This window comes from Babylonia areolata, chromosome 32 (assembly GCF_041734735.1).
Source record: "Babylonia areolata isolate BAREFJ2019XMU chromosome 32, ASM4173473v1, whole genome shotgun sequence".
NCBI classification, from domain to species: domain Eukaryota; kingdom Metazoa; phylum Mollusca; class Gastropoda; order Neogastropoda; family Buccinidae; genus Babylonia; species Babylonia areolata.
The window spans coordinates 13,335,731-13,355,075 of record NC_134907.1 but is presented as its reverse complement, the minus strand read 5'-3'; the positions used below and the strand labels follow the sequence as shown (position 1 = coordinate 13,355,075).

The window sequence follows — 19,345 nt, the reverse complement described above, 5'->3', positions numbered from 1 at the left end:
GGACAAGTTGTGTTGAGATGATCCCCGAAGGCCAACTAACCCCTAAGGCTGCAGCACTAAGAGCTAGTGCATGTATATATGACAACAGTTTACAGCGTCCAACTGAACAGTATTGTGCACCCACTTCGACAGGTGTGACAGTGTATAGTTCAAACTGTTTGACTCCTATAGATCACTTTCTTCTTTGTTCGTGGGCTGCAACTTCCATGTTCACTTGCATGTACTAAAGTGGGTTTTAACGTGCATGACCTTTTTTTACCCTGCCATGTAGGCAGCCATACTCCTTTTTCAGGGGTACTGCACTTTCAACACCAGAGTCCTCGGCTCAGTTCTACTATCAGCATCTGGTGAGTTAAGGGTCGTTTTTCCAAAGCTCTCATCAACATGCCGCTTCAAATGTAAACACACGCCGAACATCCAACTTTGAAAACCATGGTTTTCTCTCTTCAGAATTTCTACATGCATCCTTCAACAATTCTACCACCTGAAACTGAACAAAGACAGCCAGAGGAGAAAAACTCGAGCAAGCATGCAATACACTTTTAATGTTGTGGCTACCGGGGCAGTGAATTCACATCCAGTGTGTCCAGGGCTCAGCATAAAGGTGGGGTTATCTCCCCTTCCACTGTTTCATGCCTCAAACCCTCCCAAAACCAGGTCAGGTAACCCATTCATACAAAGGTGGAGTGGGGAAAATCAGAGTAAAGTGCCTTTCTCAAGGACACTACACCACGCCTAAAAGGGGCCATGATCACTGGTGAACATCGAATCAGAAGGCCTATGTCATACCAATTCTGCCATGACACCTACGCTTATCCTGACATCAGAATTATCATTATCATTATCATTGCTGACAACAGCCTAGCCAAATAACTACTGATCTAGGCTGTCATCAGCAATGCTAATAATGACACAGTGCAACAAAGCCAAAATATGATCTTCATATTGGCACTATACAAGAGACTACAGCAAAAATACGGAGGTCTTTCTAAACGACAAAAAAACAAGCCAAAATCATATTCATCTTATTTGTGAAACATAGGCTTTGTATCACATTACAATATAATAAAAACCAAAATATTGTCTCTTTTTATTACTTTTTTTTTTTTTTTTTTTCTAATCGACCGCGCATGCTGATTGAGGTTAAGTTTCAGCTCGGTGTGTTGTCCGTGTGGAAAGGCGCTTTACTCCAATTTCCCTCACCCCATCCAGGTGTGAATGGGTACCGGACCTTGGTCCAGGGAATGTTAAAACAAAAAACAAAAAAAACCCAAAAGGGAGAGGACTGGGCCCTGTCTTCCTATGCTGAGCTCTACACACACAGTGAATGTGAATTCACTGCCCGAATGGCCATAAAAGGCCACAGGAAGACCTTCAATTGTTAACTTTTAGCATTTTTCTGAACTTTGGACAGATGTTTGGACAAGGGAGACACAAAAGCAAACAGACCGCAAGGAACACTGCACAGCCACTGACTGAGCAACATCTGTTTGGAGAGGCAAGGAGGAACAGGGGGGGGGGAGGGGTGGAGAGCACAGGAGAGGACGGGGGTGGTAGAAGAACATTCTCAAAATCTTGCACCCCCCTTCGCCCCTCCAACCTCCACTACCACAACCACAAAAAGATCTCAGGAAAGCACTGGGCACCAACTATGCGGTCCATCAAATGAAACCATAATGTGATACACCAGACATAAGGAAAGACCCCCTGCCACCCCCCCTCACACCACCACCACCTTCACTGAGCAAACAACTGCTATGACAACAATACGCAACACATGACAAGCCTGCCTTCCTGGGGAAGTACAACACAACAAAACAACCCCCCCCCCCCCCCCCCCGCCCCCCCCCACCATTTCCGCTCATGAGAAAGTCTGAAGACGGAAAGTTGGCAGCAAAAAAACATGACTGAACGGTGCAACCAACCAACCAATGTATTTTGCAGGTGATCAATAGATCCTGGTTCACTGTCGATGCGACAGCACAGATCGGCTTTGTTCCGCCCAACATAAACAATACAGCAGCAATGAAATAAGCAACAAAACAAAGACATCCCATCAACAAAGAGAGGGGGCAGAAAGATCACATTGCTAAGACACAAAAGCCAGTTGCAAAACAAGACCAAAAATCCCCACCCCCACCTCCCCCGCCCACACACTCCAACACACACAAAGGACGGGTTAGTATAATAAAAATCGCCTTTCTGGAGGCTTGGCCGAGGGGCAAGTGTGCATAAGAAAGGGGAGCGGGTAAAACGGACACTCACAAGTGACTCAACATGCTCACGATGATAGAGTGGCTCTTGCTGCTGAACAACAAAAACCTGAATCAAAGGCTGCTTCTCTGTGTCATTTAATGATGCAAAAAAAAAAAAAAAGAAAAAAAAAAGTGTTTCTTCTCTAACAACACTGACACACACCTTCATTCCTTCTCCCTCCATCAGGCATTGAAGCCAGACAAAAGAAAACTGGTACACCTAAAATACATCCAGCGTTTGTTATAAACAAAAACAAACAAAAAAAAGGGGGGAAATGAACTGAAATATTTCATATAATACACTTAAAACAACCCAATCATTCCAGTGCTTATCAAAAAAACAAAAAAAATGTCTTTTCACACCACACTTACCAATCCTCACCCTTCCCTTTTCTGCCCCCTCTCTCCTCAAACGCACCTTCCAACCTCTAAGGTAAAAACCCCCTTTTTTTTTCAATCGAAGCTCAGTCTCCCAGATTTTCATTTCACTCGTCTCAAACTTTTTAATGAACACATCTTCCACCAGACCCTTTCTCACCCACACACCTCCCACCCACACTACCCCACTCCTTCCTCCAAATGACAGTGTACGACGTACAAACTGATAGTCATCATTTTCTTCAATACACTCCTTCCTCCAAATGACAGTGTACGACGTACAAACTGATAGTCATAGTCTTCTTCAATACAAACATACACATTTCTCGTGCTTCAAGCACACTTTGTCATCATCCTTTGCGCAAATGCTGCTGCTTCAACTCTCTGCACTCGCAGCCACCGCCTGACAAAATGTTTGGTCCTTGAAAAGCGTTCTGTCCTTACAACATCCACCACACAAGCAATGGGGCATGTCTGCCAGGAGACCTCACACCTCACAACTGCTGAAAAGAGATACCAGTTAAGTATGTACACAGAGGCATCCAGATTTCACACACACGCACACACACACACAGAGGAACATGCGCACATCTTGGTAAATTTATTTACACTTGACACGCGCAACCACCCACCCATATATACACGCACTCCGCAAGAATGCAAATAAATAAGCAGGGATCTGAAGCGCTGAAGAGGAGGAAGTACAGGGTACACACACGTTTTGACGCAAACACATCTCCACAGTAAATCATAATACATGAAAAAAAAACACAAAGGAAGTCAGAATGATGCCAAACACATCCATGATCTTCCCAGTTCCCTGCAAAAAGTTACGACAACGTTTGGACTGATCGTCTTCTCCATAAGAAAACATGTACATGCATTCGCATACCTGCTCAATCTCACACACATTCACATCCCCCAGATCACCACAGACGTTCAACCTGAAATCCACAGTTGCCAAAACAGCGAATCACTGACAAGGGCAAAGGGAGAGAACACTCCCCGGAAGGGAGAGAATACAACATCACCTTGTTCAACATCACGTTTCGCTAATAATCCATCCATGCATGCGTTCACTTTTTTTCCACCCCTCAAACAGAAGTTTACACATGAGAAGTCAATTCCACTTGACCATCTGCAATCATGCACTTTTCTTTTGTTGTTGTTGTTGTTGTTGTTGCTGAATGCTTCTTGTCGGTTATATTTTTGAACGGTACTGAGAAAACAAACGTTGCTCCTCATACACTGGCTCGAACGTCACATCACATCACAATCACACCGTACTCTCCCCCACCCCTGTCATTTTTGTGTTTTTAGTTTTTCACTGTGTGGCTATGTGGAGAGTCATTTTTTAACTGGGTTTTCTCCCACGCGCTTGCCGCTTGCAAAATGCCAAAACCTTATCCACCCCACAAGCCTCAGAAAACTGGACACCACAACTTGCCGGCTGATGACCTTGTCGGAGCCGACCAACCGATCGATCGACCGACCCCTTGCAGCCCACAATCCTCTCACCGGCTGCACAACACCACAGACTCCCTCCATGAAAGAAACAATCCGTGGCAGAGAACAAAAACACAACTCCTCGTCATCGTCGTGGTCATGGTCACGGTCCCCAAGGCCGTGTGGGCGGTGTAGGGGGGCAGGGCCTACGACTGTTTGATGCGTTTGCGGGGCGGGCCGAGGGGCGGGGACTGCTGGGACGCCAGGGCACGGAAGGCCTCGGCGATGAGGTGGGGGTGGGAGGTGATGATGTCCTTCCAGCCCGCAGAGTCCATCACATCTGTGGCGTGACTGCACACAGACAGACCAGTTTTAACTGTAGACACGTAGCACCAGCTACAAACGGATTAAGTTCTACAGACACTGAGACAGAGAGAAACCAAGGGGACACAGCAACTGATTCCAAGAGACAACTTCCAACAACAAAAGCAACTGCTTTTTATGGACCAAAGTGTTTTCTGTAAGTATTCCAGTCTTTGGTTCTTTACCATCTGTTACTTTGTAGGTAGTGATTTTTTGTTGTTTTTTTGTTTCATTTTGTTTTTAACATGACTTCAACCTGTATCATCATCATGATTAGCACACAACTCCAAACCATTCTCCTCCTCACCTGTACCCTCACAGGACCACAGCAACATTCCAGCACCCAAATAAAACACCCACCACCCTGATTGACATAACAAAATCTCACCTGTTAGAATAATTCTAAGCTGTATACTCCAGAAATAAATGCCAGCAACATATATGTGTGTGTGTGCGCGTGCACGCTCCTTTGTATATTTTCAATTCACCTCTGTATGTGAGTGCATGCTCTCTTGAGTGTCTCTGTGAGAGAGCGAGAGAGTGAAAGAGTATGCTTATTTTCAATATACAAGAGAGAACTTATAATCATCCGCATGCATGTGTACTGCTTTCAATGCTTCAGTGTGTTTGTGTGTGTGTGCAATACCTCACAGCTTTCTGATTACCTGTCTCACCTGTTGAAGTGCTCACTCACCTGTTGATGAAGTCAATGGCGTGGGACTTGAGCTGGTCGGCACTGTGCAGGTCGGCCAACACCAGGATCTCACAGACGTTGTCGATCATCAGGTTCGAACAGAGCGCCTCCTCACACATCACTTTGAGGCGCTCTAGGGCATACTGTGAATACACAACACCATACAATGTCAGCATACTGTCAACACATTACACTATACATTGCACACTCCGCGTCTTCTGCAACACACATGACCACGTTTTCAGATGTGTGCATGCCGGGTATGTTACTGTTTCCATAACCCATCTTCTTCTGTGTTAGTGGGCTGCAACTCCCACGTTTACTCGTATATGCGCGAGTGGGCTTTTACGTGTATGACCGTTTTTAACTCGCCATGTAGGCAGCCATACTCCGCTTTCGGGGGTGTGCATGCTGGGTATGTTCTTGTTTCCATAACCCACCGAACGCTGACATGGATTACAGGATCTTTAACGTGCGTATTTGATCTTCTGCTTGCATATAAACACGAAGGGGGTTCAGGCACTAGCAGGTCTGCACATATGTTGACCTGGGAGATGGGAAAAATCTCCACCCTTTACCCACCAGGCGCCGTCACCGTGATTCGAACCCGGGACCCTCAGATTGAAAGTCCAACGCTTTAACCACTCGGCTATTGCGCCAGTCTCCATAACCCATCAAAAACAGACATGGATTACAGGATTTTTAAATGCACATATTCGATCTTTTGTGAGCGTAATTAAATGCAGGGGGTTCAGGCACTAGCAGGTCTGCATATCTGTTGACCTGGGAGATGAGAAAAATCTCCTCCCTTAATTAACACACCAGACATTGTGACCGGGACTTGTACCCAGGACTGAAAGTCCACAGTTTTACCAACACAGCTGCTACACCCATCGTTCACAACGTCTACAGTGTACTCGCTGAGCACACACTATAATTTTCTGCCAACTGCCTTTTTCAAGCTATGGTCACTTTCAGATAATTCAACAGCTGTGACTGCCCAATGGCATGAATGGACTTACAATACGAAGGTCCTGGGTTCAATCCCAGCACTGTTGCATTGTGGGGTGATGGTGGACATAGGTGTTTCATGATCTTTTGTATCACATGGAAACCTGCAGATGCTTAAATCATATTTATGTGTACACACAGAATACCAGGTACACAAGTCATAGATCCAGTGATCCAAGTGTTTGGCAGGTTGTGGAAACCCAAACATACCCCACATGCACATCTCTGAAAACCAAGTATGGCTGCCTAAAAGGGGATAAAAACAGTGATTGCCATAAAAATCTACTCTGTTAAAAGTGACCATGGGAGTTGCTGCCTATGAACACAAAAGAAACAAATCTATAATGTATATAGATACTGACACAACTGACTTTTGCAAATAGAAATCTTGATATTTGTTCAGCAGAAAATCTGAAATTTAGTCCTGAAATCTGAGCAGACCTCATTAAAAAATATATAACATTTTCTGTTTTCTTCTGCACTCATGGGCACAAACTTCAACATGCAGTCATGTGAATGAGTCTATTTCACGTGCATGACTGTTTTTACCTATATATGCAGCCATACTATGTTCTCATTTCCATAACCAACCAAATATTAACATGGATTACAGGATCTTTAATGTGCCCATTTGGTCTTCTGCATGCATATAATGGGGTTCAGGCAAAAGCAGGTCTGCAACATCTGTTGATCTGAGAGATTGGAAGTATCTCCACCATTAACCCATCAGATGCTGCTACCAGGACTTGAACCCAGACCCTCCAGACTGAAAGCCCAACTCTATAACCACTCAGCTGTTGCACCCATCAACCATTTTTATGTCAGTCTCAATAGATGTGGGGAACAACAGTGAGTTCTGTGTGTACGCTATAAAACTAATCTTGACCGCTAGGCTGCCTATATGACGAGATAACTAGTCAGCACAAGCATGTACGCTTCGCTGCTACAATGACTAGATCATCATTGAAATATTCAGACTTTTCACTGGTTTGAATGGAGTTTGTTGACAAAAAGACTGGTAGCTTTAGCTTGGGGAATCTTTCTAGATTCTATTCATAGCCAGAAATCCCATCTACGTCATGAGGCAGTCCTTTATTTGAACGTTTTGGTTGGATTACTGCCACAGTGTTTGCCTGGCTCCTCTCCTTGCTCACTCAACAAAATGTCGGACATGCTCAAGATGTGAGATCATGGTGCACTAAATAACCAAGACTGCTTTCTTTAGCTGATGTTCAGAAAGAATTGAATAGTAAATTTGAAGGAGAAGACAAGTGATGAACTTATGCAGGATGACTTGATAGAAAATAAAGGGAGCAATGAAGAGACTGGCCAAGATACTTCTATCAGTGAGTGACGCCGACTGTACAGCAATAGCAGACAACAGAAAGTGACCAAATTTTTAGCAAGACACAGTGTGAGAGATTTTCTTGGCACTCAGCCAACATGATCTGATGAGAACTGGATGGAGTGACCGTGTCTGAGTGGGTGAAGAGGAGGGGGATGGAGGCCGAGGGGGCGTGGCCCCACATGCATATTATCACTTGGAGAAGTCACAATGCATTGTGTATCTGTCTTTTTTTCCTTCTTTTTTTTTTTTTTTTATTGTGGTTGTTCTAGTATAATTTGTGTGTGCAGGTATTATCCATTTGTCCAGAAAATATATTTCAGTGCAAATTACCTGACTAATGTTTGTAATGAACAAGTTGAAAATGTGACAAAAAACAAAACACTGATTACAAAACAACAGCATGTCACTGAAAATATATAAACTGGGAAAACACCTTGTGTTTTGTATTCTTTTTTCACTGACCTTGCAGAAAATATACACTTTTATGGGTCTTTCTCCATTAACAAAGAGCACAAAATTTTTTGAAAATATATACCCCGTTTTCTGTGGAAAAAAACCCTGGCAAACAGATTTCACTTACATCTTATTTTCCTGGCAGCAAAAGGGTTAATATCATCTTTGTTCTCTAACTTAAAAAGAAACAATGCTGCCCCCCCCCCCCCCCCCCCCCCCAAAAAAAAAAAAATTGTACATCACGCTAATCAAATCTACCCTTTAAATAGTAGCTTGATCAGGTGGTTCAGATGACTGTTTTTCCAGGAACCTTGCAATCACTTTATCTGCCATATTTTTTCCACATAATATAGTCACTCATCTTTTATCTTGTTCTTTCATCAGTGTGGTAACAGGAGAGGGGAGCATGCTACAGTTTTTGTTTTTAAGAAACAGATGAAGAGCCATCGGATACAGACATGGAAAGGAGTGCCTTAATCAGGTAAAGAATGCTCGACGGGCAATATTATATTTGTTTCAAAGGATGCTAGTTTCAGACAGGACTCACTTTGTCAGCAGCTGCCAGCAGCTCGTCAGCCATTTTGTCCAGATTGGGGGCACGGCCGGTGTAAATAAAACGTAGCATCTCCCGCATCACGTCATGGTCAACGTCTGTGATCTCCACACGATTCTGAACACAAAGTCATCTCTGTACACGTGTGATCTCCACAAAATTCTGAACGCACAATCATCTTTGTACATGTGTGATCTTCACACACTTCTGAACACACAATCATCAGTCATCTCCACACGATTCTGAACACACTCATCTTTGTACATGTATGATCACACGATTCTGAACAGACAATCATCTTTGTACAAATGCGATCTCCACATGATTCTGAACACACAATGATCTTTGTGTATGTGTGATCTCCACACCATTCTGAACACACAATCATCTTTGTACACGTGTGATTTCCACATGATTCTGAACACACAATCATCTTTGTCCATGAGATTCCAACAATACGAACACATTTCTGTACAATCTACTACTTACCTCATCTTTGTATTGTGATTCCCCATTTGAACACAAATACTTTGACATCTAACAACGTCTCTTTCTGTATGTGTGATCTCCACACAATATTGAACACAATCATCTTTGTGTATGTGTGGTCTCCACACAATACTGAACACAACCATCTTTGTGTATGTGTGATCTCCACACCATTCTGGGCATACAAGCATCCCTGTATATGTGTGATCTCCACACCATTCTGGGCATACAAACATCCCTGTATATGTGTGATCTCCACACCATTCTGAACACACAATCGTCAATCATATCCACACCATTCTTTATGACACAAAAATCATCAATCATGTTTGTACTGCCACACTATACAAAACACACAACCAAAATTTGTGTTCGTTTAATTAATGAAATCTGTGCAGTAACATTTACAACTAAAAGTTTCCAATTTTTTGTGTTCATAATCTACGCTGCTATTTACTCTTTAATTTCTTATTTTCTCAACGAGAGTGTGATGATGCAGATAACACGATTTGATCCATTACTGAAACACCACTACCACCACCAACAAATTTTTTAAGTAATAAATAAAAAATATGATAAAATAAAAACTAACGCAAAACTTTCCACTCACCCTCTTACTCTCTGTCATCTCGTGCTCAAACATGGCGAAGAACACTGGTGACCTCGCTGCAACATTCACAGTGGCAAACTGTTAGCACAGTGGCTTCACACTGTAAACACACGGGAGGGATGGGAGGGGAGGGGGGTGGGGGGGTGGTGAGCAGGTGGGGGATGGAGTGGAAGGAGTTAAGAGTGGAGATTTTGCCCTTAACTCTTTTCAGTGTACGAGCAGACCTGCTAGTATTTCAACCTGAGCATGCAGAACATACAATACACACGTTAAAAGTTCCAGCCGTACATGTCAGCATTCTGTAGGTTATCGAATCATAAACTTACCCAGCTATACAGACACCCGAAAACAGAGTATGGCCGTCTTAGCGATAGTTAACCGTATCCTTTTATTGCTACCATCATCATTATCATCAATACTATCACCCCATAACTGCCAGACTGAAATAATGCCCCCCCCCCCCCACCACCATCACCCCCCCCTCCCCAGCACAGAAGATGGTTAACCATAACCTTTTAACATTTATCATCTATATCATCATCAATATCACCATCTGCCAGTATAGACTTTTGCACTCTGAACTTGTGGCTCCTGACACAGATGGTTTACCATCACCTTTAAACCATTATCATCAATATCATCATCAATACTATCATCATCACCACCCCCTACCTGCCAGTATTGTACACTCTGAACAAATGCCTCCCCGACGCAGATGATTTACCATAAACCTTTTAACCATTATCATTATTATCATCATCAATACTGTCATCATCACCACCACCCCCTAACTGCCAGTATTAACTTGTGCACACTGAACAAACGTCCCCTGCCACAGAAGATGATTTACCACAAACCTTTTAACCATTATCATCAATATCATTATCAATATCATCACAACCACCCCCTACCTGCCAGTATTAACTTGTGCACCCTGAACAAACGTCCCCCGCCACAGAAGATGATATACCACAAACCTTTTAACCGTTATCAATATCACCACCACCCCCTAACTGCCAGTATTAACTTGTGCATCCTGAACTAACACCCTGCCGACACCGAAGATGATTAACCTAAACCTTTAAACCATTATCAATATCATCATCAATATCATCATTATTATTATCACCACCTGCCAGTATAGACGTGTGCACCCTGTACTCATGATCCCCCAACATACTGAACCTGTTCATCATAACCTGTTAACCCTTACCTTCACTATCATCATCGTTACCACCCCCTACCTGCCAGTATAGACTTGTGCACTCTGATCTTGTGGCCCCCCCCGACACAGAAGATGGTTAACCCTTTCACTGCCAGTCAATTTGGAGTTCAAAATTCCCTTGTGCTATAAACACAGTCTTAGACTAGCTGAGGATTCCCCCTGTGACGTGTTGAAAATATGGCCTATCCTACCACCAAACACAAAGAGCAGTAGGTTCATGGATAACAGACCCATGATCTTGTCACACTTAAGTGACATGGGTCCTCTACCCAGCTGCTGCACAAATGCGAGTTTGGCAGTGAAAGGGTTAACCTAACCCTTTTAAACCATTATCATCAACATCATCATCGATACCATCATCGTGATCACCCCCTACCTGCCAGTATAGACTTGTGCACTCTGAACTCGTGACCCCCGACACAGAGGAAGACGTCGCTGAAGGAGGAGCTCTGGAAGAGCTGACCCAGGTCCTCGCTGAGGCGACACTCTGGAACCTTCACCGGTGTGCAGTTGGACTGGCCAGACACGTTCACCGTGTCCCCTACCACGCTCACCTGACGGGACAGAGAAATACCTGCATGTATACAGCACAGACCAACAAGTTTTATTGAAAAAAAAAACAACAAAAAACACCTGGATAGATATAGTACAGACTAACAAGAAGTTTTATTTTAAAAAACACAAACAAAACACCTGGATAGATATAGTACAGAAGTTTTATTTTTGAAAAACCACCTTGACAGATATAGTACAGACTAACAAGTTTTATTAAAACACCTTGATAGATATAGTACAGACTAACAAGTATTTTTTCAACAAAAAAAACCCACCTGGATAGATATAGTACAGACTAACAAGTTTTATTTTTTTTAAAACACCTTGATAGATATAGTACAGACTAACAAGTTTTATTAAACAAAAACACCTGGATAGACATAGTACAGACTAACAAGTATTTTTTCAACAAAAAAAAACACCTGGATAGATATAGTACAGACTAACAAGTTTTATTAAAATAACACCTGGATAGATATAGTACAGACTAACAAGTTTTATTTTAAAAAACACCTGGATAGATATAGTACAGACTAACAAGTTTTATTTTTAAAAAAACACCTGCAAATATAACAATAACAACAATAATAATAATAATACTTATATGGTGCAAACTCCCCATACAATGGGCTCTAAGTGCCTCACATGAAACAATACATATACACTAGTGTATATAATAACATACCTCTGCATATGAAAAAAAAAAAACCAACACAGATGTGTGTATGTGTATATATACTTGAAGCCAATACTACAAACTGCAGATATATGAACAATCACACATACACACACACACTCACACAAGACAAAAATTTCCCTACACACACACACACACACACACACTACATGGTGATTTCAGTAGTCTAGGGTAAAGTGAGGTGCGTCAGTGGAGGAAGAATACAGAAAACTAGCTATGCTTCATCACACCCAAAGGCCTGTTTGAACAGATGGGTTTTCAAGTTTTCACATATACAATATGTTTTTCAAGTTTTCATATACAGTACAGACTATAGTATAACAGGTTATATTCATAAAAAAAACACCTGGACATTTTAAGTACATACTAACAAGTTTTATTCAACTTAAGGTTGAAATGCTAAAGATCCCATAGCCTTTGATGACCACCGGGGCAGTGAACTCATATCCACCGTGTCTAGGGCTCAACAGAGGAAGGCGGGGCCCCATCCTCTCCTTCCGCCATTTAACTCTTTCCATACGAACGGCGAAAGAGACAACGTTAACAGCGTTTCACCCCCTTACCATCATCAAAATATTGCAAGCGGAAGGCTCTTATACTAAAGAGGTGAATGTTGACAAAAGAATACCATAATTCTGACGACGGAAGCTAAAGGTTGGGTCATTCAGACACCCACTGGACATCCGAGGGGTCTGTGTAGAGGAGAAGAGAGGACTGGCCGTACTGAGTGAGTTAACCTTCCCCAGCGTGAAGTTAGGCAACCCACTCACACCTGTGTGGAGTGAGGAAAATCAGAGTGCAGTGCCTTTCTTTCCCCCAGGGGGACACCACCATGCCCAAACAGGGCCTTGAACCCTGGTGACTGGATTCAACTGACACTTTGCCATATGCCTCAGGAACATGTGGATAATACTGTACAAACTAACTAGTTTTATTCAACTTACACATCACAAACGCTTCAGAATCTATATCATTGTTGCTAATAATCCAGCAGACCACATAAGGCTGTGTGAGGGATGAAAAAAGCTGAAAAATTGTAAATAGTTGTCATGCAGAACCTGAGAAAACAAAAATAATAATAATAATAAAAATTATTTTTAAAAAAACACACAAAAAAACCAGCAAAACCTGGAAAGAAAACTAAGTATAGTCACATTCAAGCTCATTAACATAGGATATGCCTCTGATGTTGACCATTCCATCAATTTTTCATCAGAGGATTAAAAAAACCCAAAAAAAACACAACAAATCTGAACATGTATTATTTATCACTCATTTTTTGTCACAACAGATTTCTCCGAGTGAAATTCAGGCTGCTCTTCCCAGGGACAGCTCATCGCTACACTGAGAGCACCATCCGTTTCCTTGTATTTTGTTCTGCCTGTAGTTTTATTTGTTTTCCTATCAAAGTGGATTTTTCTACTTCTTCTTCTTCCTTCATGGGCTGCAACTCTCACGTTCACTCGTACATACACGAGTGGGCTTGTATGTGTACGACTGTTTTAACCCCGCCATGTAGGCAGCCATACTCTGTTTTCGGGGGTGATTTTTCTACTGAATTCTGCCAGGACAACCCTTTTTTTTGTCATGGGTTCTTTTACGCATGCTAAGTGCATGCTGCAAACAGGACAGTTCATTTTCTCATCCGAATGAATAGCGTCCAGACCATCACTCAAGGTCTAGTGGAGGGGAGGAAAATACTGGCGACAATGGGATTTGAACCACTGTGCTAAGATTCTCTTGCTTCCTAGGTGGACGCATTACCTGAAGATGAACACTCCACATAATCATACAAAAACACAATGAACAAACATTCAGACAAGTCTGTAAGGACACATATGGACACAAGAGGTAAACGGCTCTCTGTCCAAGGCACTGCGGCTCACCTCACAGAATATCGTTAACTTATCGTCTGGTAACAATCCATTCGCCTCATCCATGAGGAAGTCACGACGTATGAATTTCTTGAAGCCCCAGTCCTTGCCCTGCACAAATCTGTAGGCTCGCTGGCTCTCTGAAAAAAGTAATTAAAAATTGTTCGTATATTACACGCGTACACACACGCACAGGCGCGTGCACGCACACACACACACACACACAGTTGTTTCACTCTATCTTAAAATGTTATATTATCTTACCCGAAAGCTTTTCTTTTCACATAATAACTGATATGTGCGTGGTGATCAGGGAACGGTGTGTCAATTACTCATTCGTTTTTGGTGTTTTTTTTACATTTACTGGCAGGCATTTTGAGTAAGCAAAATAGTATTTTCTGATTTGGTTGAAGCAGATATTAATTTTGAATTGAACTGAACCGAATTATTATTAATTATTATCATCATCAATCATTACTGATGCTTAATTAGGTCTGGAACCAAACCCCCAGCACTTTACACACACTGAATCATTTGCACAGCAAGCTGCATACCTGGGTAGACTGGACTGACAGCTGCCTCAAGGTGCACACCATTTATTTCCTATGTCATTCAGTCAGGCTTCAGTCATGAGCTTAAACACAACGCATGTATAACTAAGTGGAGTTTTCTTCAGAATTTCGCCAGGAACAACCCTTTTTGTTGCTGCGATTTTTTTTTTTTTTTTTTTTTTTTTTTTTTTACACCCTCTAAGTGCACACTGCAAATGGGGCCTCAGTTTACTGTTTCATCTATATGACAAACATCCAGACCACCACTCAAGATCTACTTGAGGGGAAGAAATTCTGGCGAGTGTGGAATTAGATCCCAAACCCTCAGATGATTACACTATTATGCTGCCTAAATTTTTCTTGATCAATTTCTTAAAATCTTATACATCAATTTTTTTAGTTGTAGTGGTGGTGGAAACTGCTGGCAGCCATGGTGATTACGAGTAAGCTTTATGGATTTTTTTTGTTGTTGGTTTTGTTTCGTTTTGGTGTTTTGTGTGTGGTGATGCTTTTTGTTGCCCCTTTTCTTTCCCCGTTTTCTTTTCTTGCCACCGCATCTTCTGTATGTTCTCTCAGTAGTGATACACTACTCATTCCAACTCCCTTCACAAAGCCACACACCCAGGAACATTCTTCAGCAGCTGTTGATCCAGCAGTCTAAAGGAAACTATCAATGTCAATGCTGCTTGGAGGCCACCCCCCAGAGAAGACAGCACAGACTGCTACTTAGTCACTGTGGTGGTGCTCAGTCGTGTCTGTACTGGCTCAGCACACAATGACCACCACCTTAATCACTCGGTGAATGTAAGGATGAGGTGTTAAAAAAGAACAACCACTGCAACATATAATGTACTGCAACATACTGCACTATACAGTATTACAATGCACTGCACTGAAATGCATTGTGCTGTATGTCATGTACTGTATTGTACTGTGGCTCAGTTTTGAAACTAGTCATGTACATTTGTTTTATTTAAAACTGGTTGTGTAAATTCTTTTTATTCACAATACTCTTACCCTGTCTTAGTTTAGAAAGAATGATGAGCAAAACTAAAAGAACCACCATCACCACAACCACCACCAGCACCAACCCAACACGAATATGATGCACTGGATTGTATTTTGTTCTGTATTGTACTGTGGCACTGTTCTGAAATTTGTTAAGCGTTCTTTTTCTTCGTAATTCTTTTCCAGTCTAAGGAACAATGTACACAAAAACCACAACCAAACTAACCCCATCACTACCACACCCCCACCACCACCACCACCACGTCACCCCCACCCTCACCATCACCACTGCCACCCACACCCCCACCATCACCACCGCCACCCACACCCCCACCATCACCACCCCCACCTACCCATGGCCTTGGTCTCTTCCCGCTTGGCGTTGAGGATGGAGAACTTGAACTTGGCGCGCACCTCACTCTTATTGCAGGACACCAGCAGCAGGTAGAGCGACAGGTAGTCCTTGCTCTCCTCGTCCAGACCCTTGGGGTTCACTCGTAAACACCTGACACACCACACACATCACCGATCACGGCTTCAGCTTCTCAAGAGTCATCACTGCCTCTGGTCAAATCATATACATGAACGCAACACATCTGCTAGGCAGATGCCTGACAGCAGCATAACCCAACAAGTTAAACTAGTCAGGCCTTGAGTGCATGCACACACACACTCACACACGCATATATATATATATATATATATATGTGTGTGTGTGTGTGTGTGTGTGTGTACCTATCAGAGTAGATTTCTTCTACAGAACTCTTTGCCAAAGGACAACACTTGCCTTGCCATGGCTTCTTTTTCAGTGCATCAAGTGCATGCTGCACACAGGACCTCGGTGTATCATCTCATCCAAATGACTGGATGCTCAGATTTATTTTTCAGTTCAAATGGAGAGAAAGAACAAGCCCTGAAGGACGTTTAGATCAAGATCACTTGTTTGTTGTTTTTTTAATGGTTTTTACTGATGTTTTTGCTGCCACATCATTGCAAAATTTCAGTGGCGCTACAATAATAAAAACAACTTAAGTATTTATCATATACTGATATAGTGCTCAAATCTTATACAGAGACAAATGAAAGCGCTTGCACACCAGTCATTCACATGCATGCATAATTCACAGGGATGAAAGACAAAGTTTAAATTATATACATCTACATGTAAACATAAAACTAGAGATACTGTTGACCAGGAAGAGGGAGGGGGGTTAAGGGGCAACTTTCCTAGGAAGAGGTGGGTTTTAAGGCCAAATTTGAAAGAGCTGGAGAGACTGCAACAGAGGAGTGATGTGCTCAATCTAGTCATGGAATATTACATTATTCTTCACTTACTGTTATCATTATTGTTGTTCATAGCCCAGCCAACTGCACAGTAAAAATTTAATTGAAAAAAAATGCTGAGCCTTAAAAACAAATTTGAAAAAAGATTTTAAGTACTTAATTTGTTTAAAAAATGCATGTTATTTTGAAACCTTTGTTCCCGCTCTCCCCACCCCTATCGTGGGAAGCCAGAAACACTGACCACTTCAGCTTGTCATTGGCCCCTGCAGAGAAGGTGGAGCTCTTGAGGACTTCCCCCATCTCTTCACGGCAGAAGCTGAAGTTGTTGATGGTCCAGATGTAGGAGAACTTGATCACCTTCACCTGCACCCACACAGACATGGTCCATCATACCTGTAGCGTGTTTTATCTACAGGTACACACACACGCTGACACACCTGCAGTCTGCAGTGAGTTATCTACCCACAGGCGTGTTTCCACACCAGTGTAGTGTGTTTCATCTGCACACTACCATACACACATTCCAACAAACACATTCCAACACACCTGTTGTGCGTTAAATCTCAACAAACTTTGTGTGACAGTGTCCCACTCTCTGCAACACCTCTCTCACCTGTGTCACTTTCTCTTGGTACCCTTATTCTTTTTAGCACCCTCCTCTCATACCTGCATCCCACTCTCTCCAGCACACACACACACACCCTAACACCTGTGTCCCTATCTCCCCAACACTCCCTCTGGAACACTGTACAAAGATCCCAATCTATCTGACCACCACCTCCCCAACCTGTGCTCTCCTCTCTCTGATATACCCCACTCCCACACCAACACACCTCTTTCCCACTCTCTCCCAACCCTCACCCTCCCCACACCCGTGTCCATCCTCTCCCCAACACCCAATCGATAAACAACAGTCACCCCCCTATCTAACAAACCCTCTGGTTCACAGTACAACAGTAACCCTACTCTCCCCAAACCCATCTCTCTCCCTCTCTCCTGTGTCCCACTCTCACCTGTGTCCCACCTGCCTACACCTGTGTCCCACTCTCTCCAACACACCATCAATAATCAAGTCACACCACTCTCTGACATGCCATCTGGTTCATTGTACAACAAAGACCCTACTCCCCCAAACTCATCTCTCTCCCTCTCACCTGTGTCCCACTCTCTCTGACCATCCAACCCTCACCCACCTGTGTCCCATTCTCTCCCATCCACACACACACTTATACCCCCTCTCTCTGACAAGACACCCCCACCACCACCCTCCACTCCCCCCCACCACCTCCATCTTTAGTCACCTGAGTGTAGCACCAGTTCTCAGCCACGGGGCAGGTGACCTCAGGGATGGGTGGTGTGGAGACGCGGCACACCGCCATCCTGCTGTCCGCCGACGACACGCTCTGCTCCCCCACCTCGCTCCGACCCCACACTGTGACTCCCTCCGTCGTCCCCGCGCACCTCCCCCACAACAGCAGCAACCGTCGTCTGGTGACCCTCCCTCCGTCAAGGTCAAGGTCAAGTCCCTCCTCCCTGATGGTCCGGCAATCGGCGCCCACACTTTTGACAGCCTGTCTTGTCTGCACTATGGCCCCCCCCCACCCCCCGCAACAACCACCACCACCCTTTGAGTCTCCGCCCCTCCCTCTGTCTGTCAAGATCGGGTTCCTCTCTGGCAGTCCAGTGTTTGGCGCCAAACACTTTTTGACAGCCTACCCCTAGTCTTTGCTGCGCCCCAAAAACAACAGCTGTTCAGTTTTGGTCTGTCTGTCGGAAGGTCAGTCCCTCCCTCCGTCCCTCAGTCAAGGTTGAGGTTAAGGTCGGGTCCTTCCCTCCCTGGCTGTCTCCAGCATTTGGCGCCCCCTGGTGATGGGTGGGTTGTTGGTGGTTGGAATGGGTCGGGTTGTCACTCCTTCTGGTGGTGGTGGTGGTGGTGGTGCATTTAAAAAGCTGTGGATCTGAAAACACAGGAACAGATTTTGTTTATGTCAAGTCACACTTAGTTACTGGTGACTGTCGCTTATCCCTTAGTAGTTTATTCTGCTTCAATGTTTTTCCTTTCTGTTCAGTTTTATCTGTTTTGCACCATTTTTGTTCTGATTTGTACCTACAATGTCACTAGAGCTCTACAGCTAATGACATTAAACATTTCAGTGTTCAGTGTCCAGTGGTGACAGTACACATCTAGTGAAAGTATTGATTTTCAGTTCTGTGCAATGTCCCGTCATACATGCTGGTGGTTGCAAACATCCATTTAAAGTATCTACTTTCATATTTGAATGCTATCAAAGTATCATTCAAAAATAAATAAATTAATAAGTATGAGATGATAGGGTAAGCTGTACAAGTCCAATGTGGAACGAGTGTAAAGGCTTAACCCTGTCACTCCTGAACCTTGGATAAATTAGATCAGTCTGATTAACCCTTTCCCTGCAGATGCTTGGGGAAATGAAAGCAGTCTAATTAACCTTTGCAGAACCTTGGCAAACTGGGATCAGTCTGATCAACCCTTTCATTGCAGAACCTTGGTGAAATGAGATCAGCCTTATTA

At 43.3% G+C, this 19,345-nt stretch overlaps 1 protein-coding gene across 1 annotated transcript; it reads right to left on the bottom strand.

Moving 5' to 3' along the window:
- Positions 1-1,850: 1,850 nt before the first annotated feature.
- Positions 1,851-18,308, bottom strand: LOC143276714 (speckle-type POZ protein B-like). The gene is made up of 9 exons (XM_076581362.1): positions 18,096-18,308; positions 17,036-17,157; positions 15,864-16,015; positions 13,964-14,091; positions 11,202-11,379; positions 9,601-9,656; positions 8,496-8,618; positions 5,137-5,279; positions 1,851-4,430 (listed from the first exon to the last, which is right to left on the bottom strand). Exons 1-9 carry the CDS (start codon positions 18,171-18,173, stop codon positions 4,286-4,288), a joined length of 1,125 nt encoding a protein of 374 aa, XP_076437477.1. The 5' UTR covers positions 18,174-18,308; the 3' UTR covers positions 1,851-4,285.
- Positions 18,309-19,345: the final 1,037 nt, after the last annotated feature.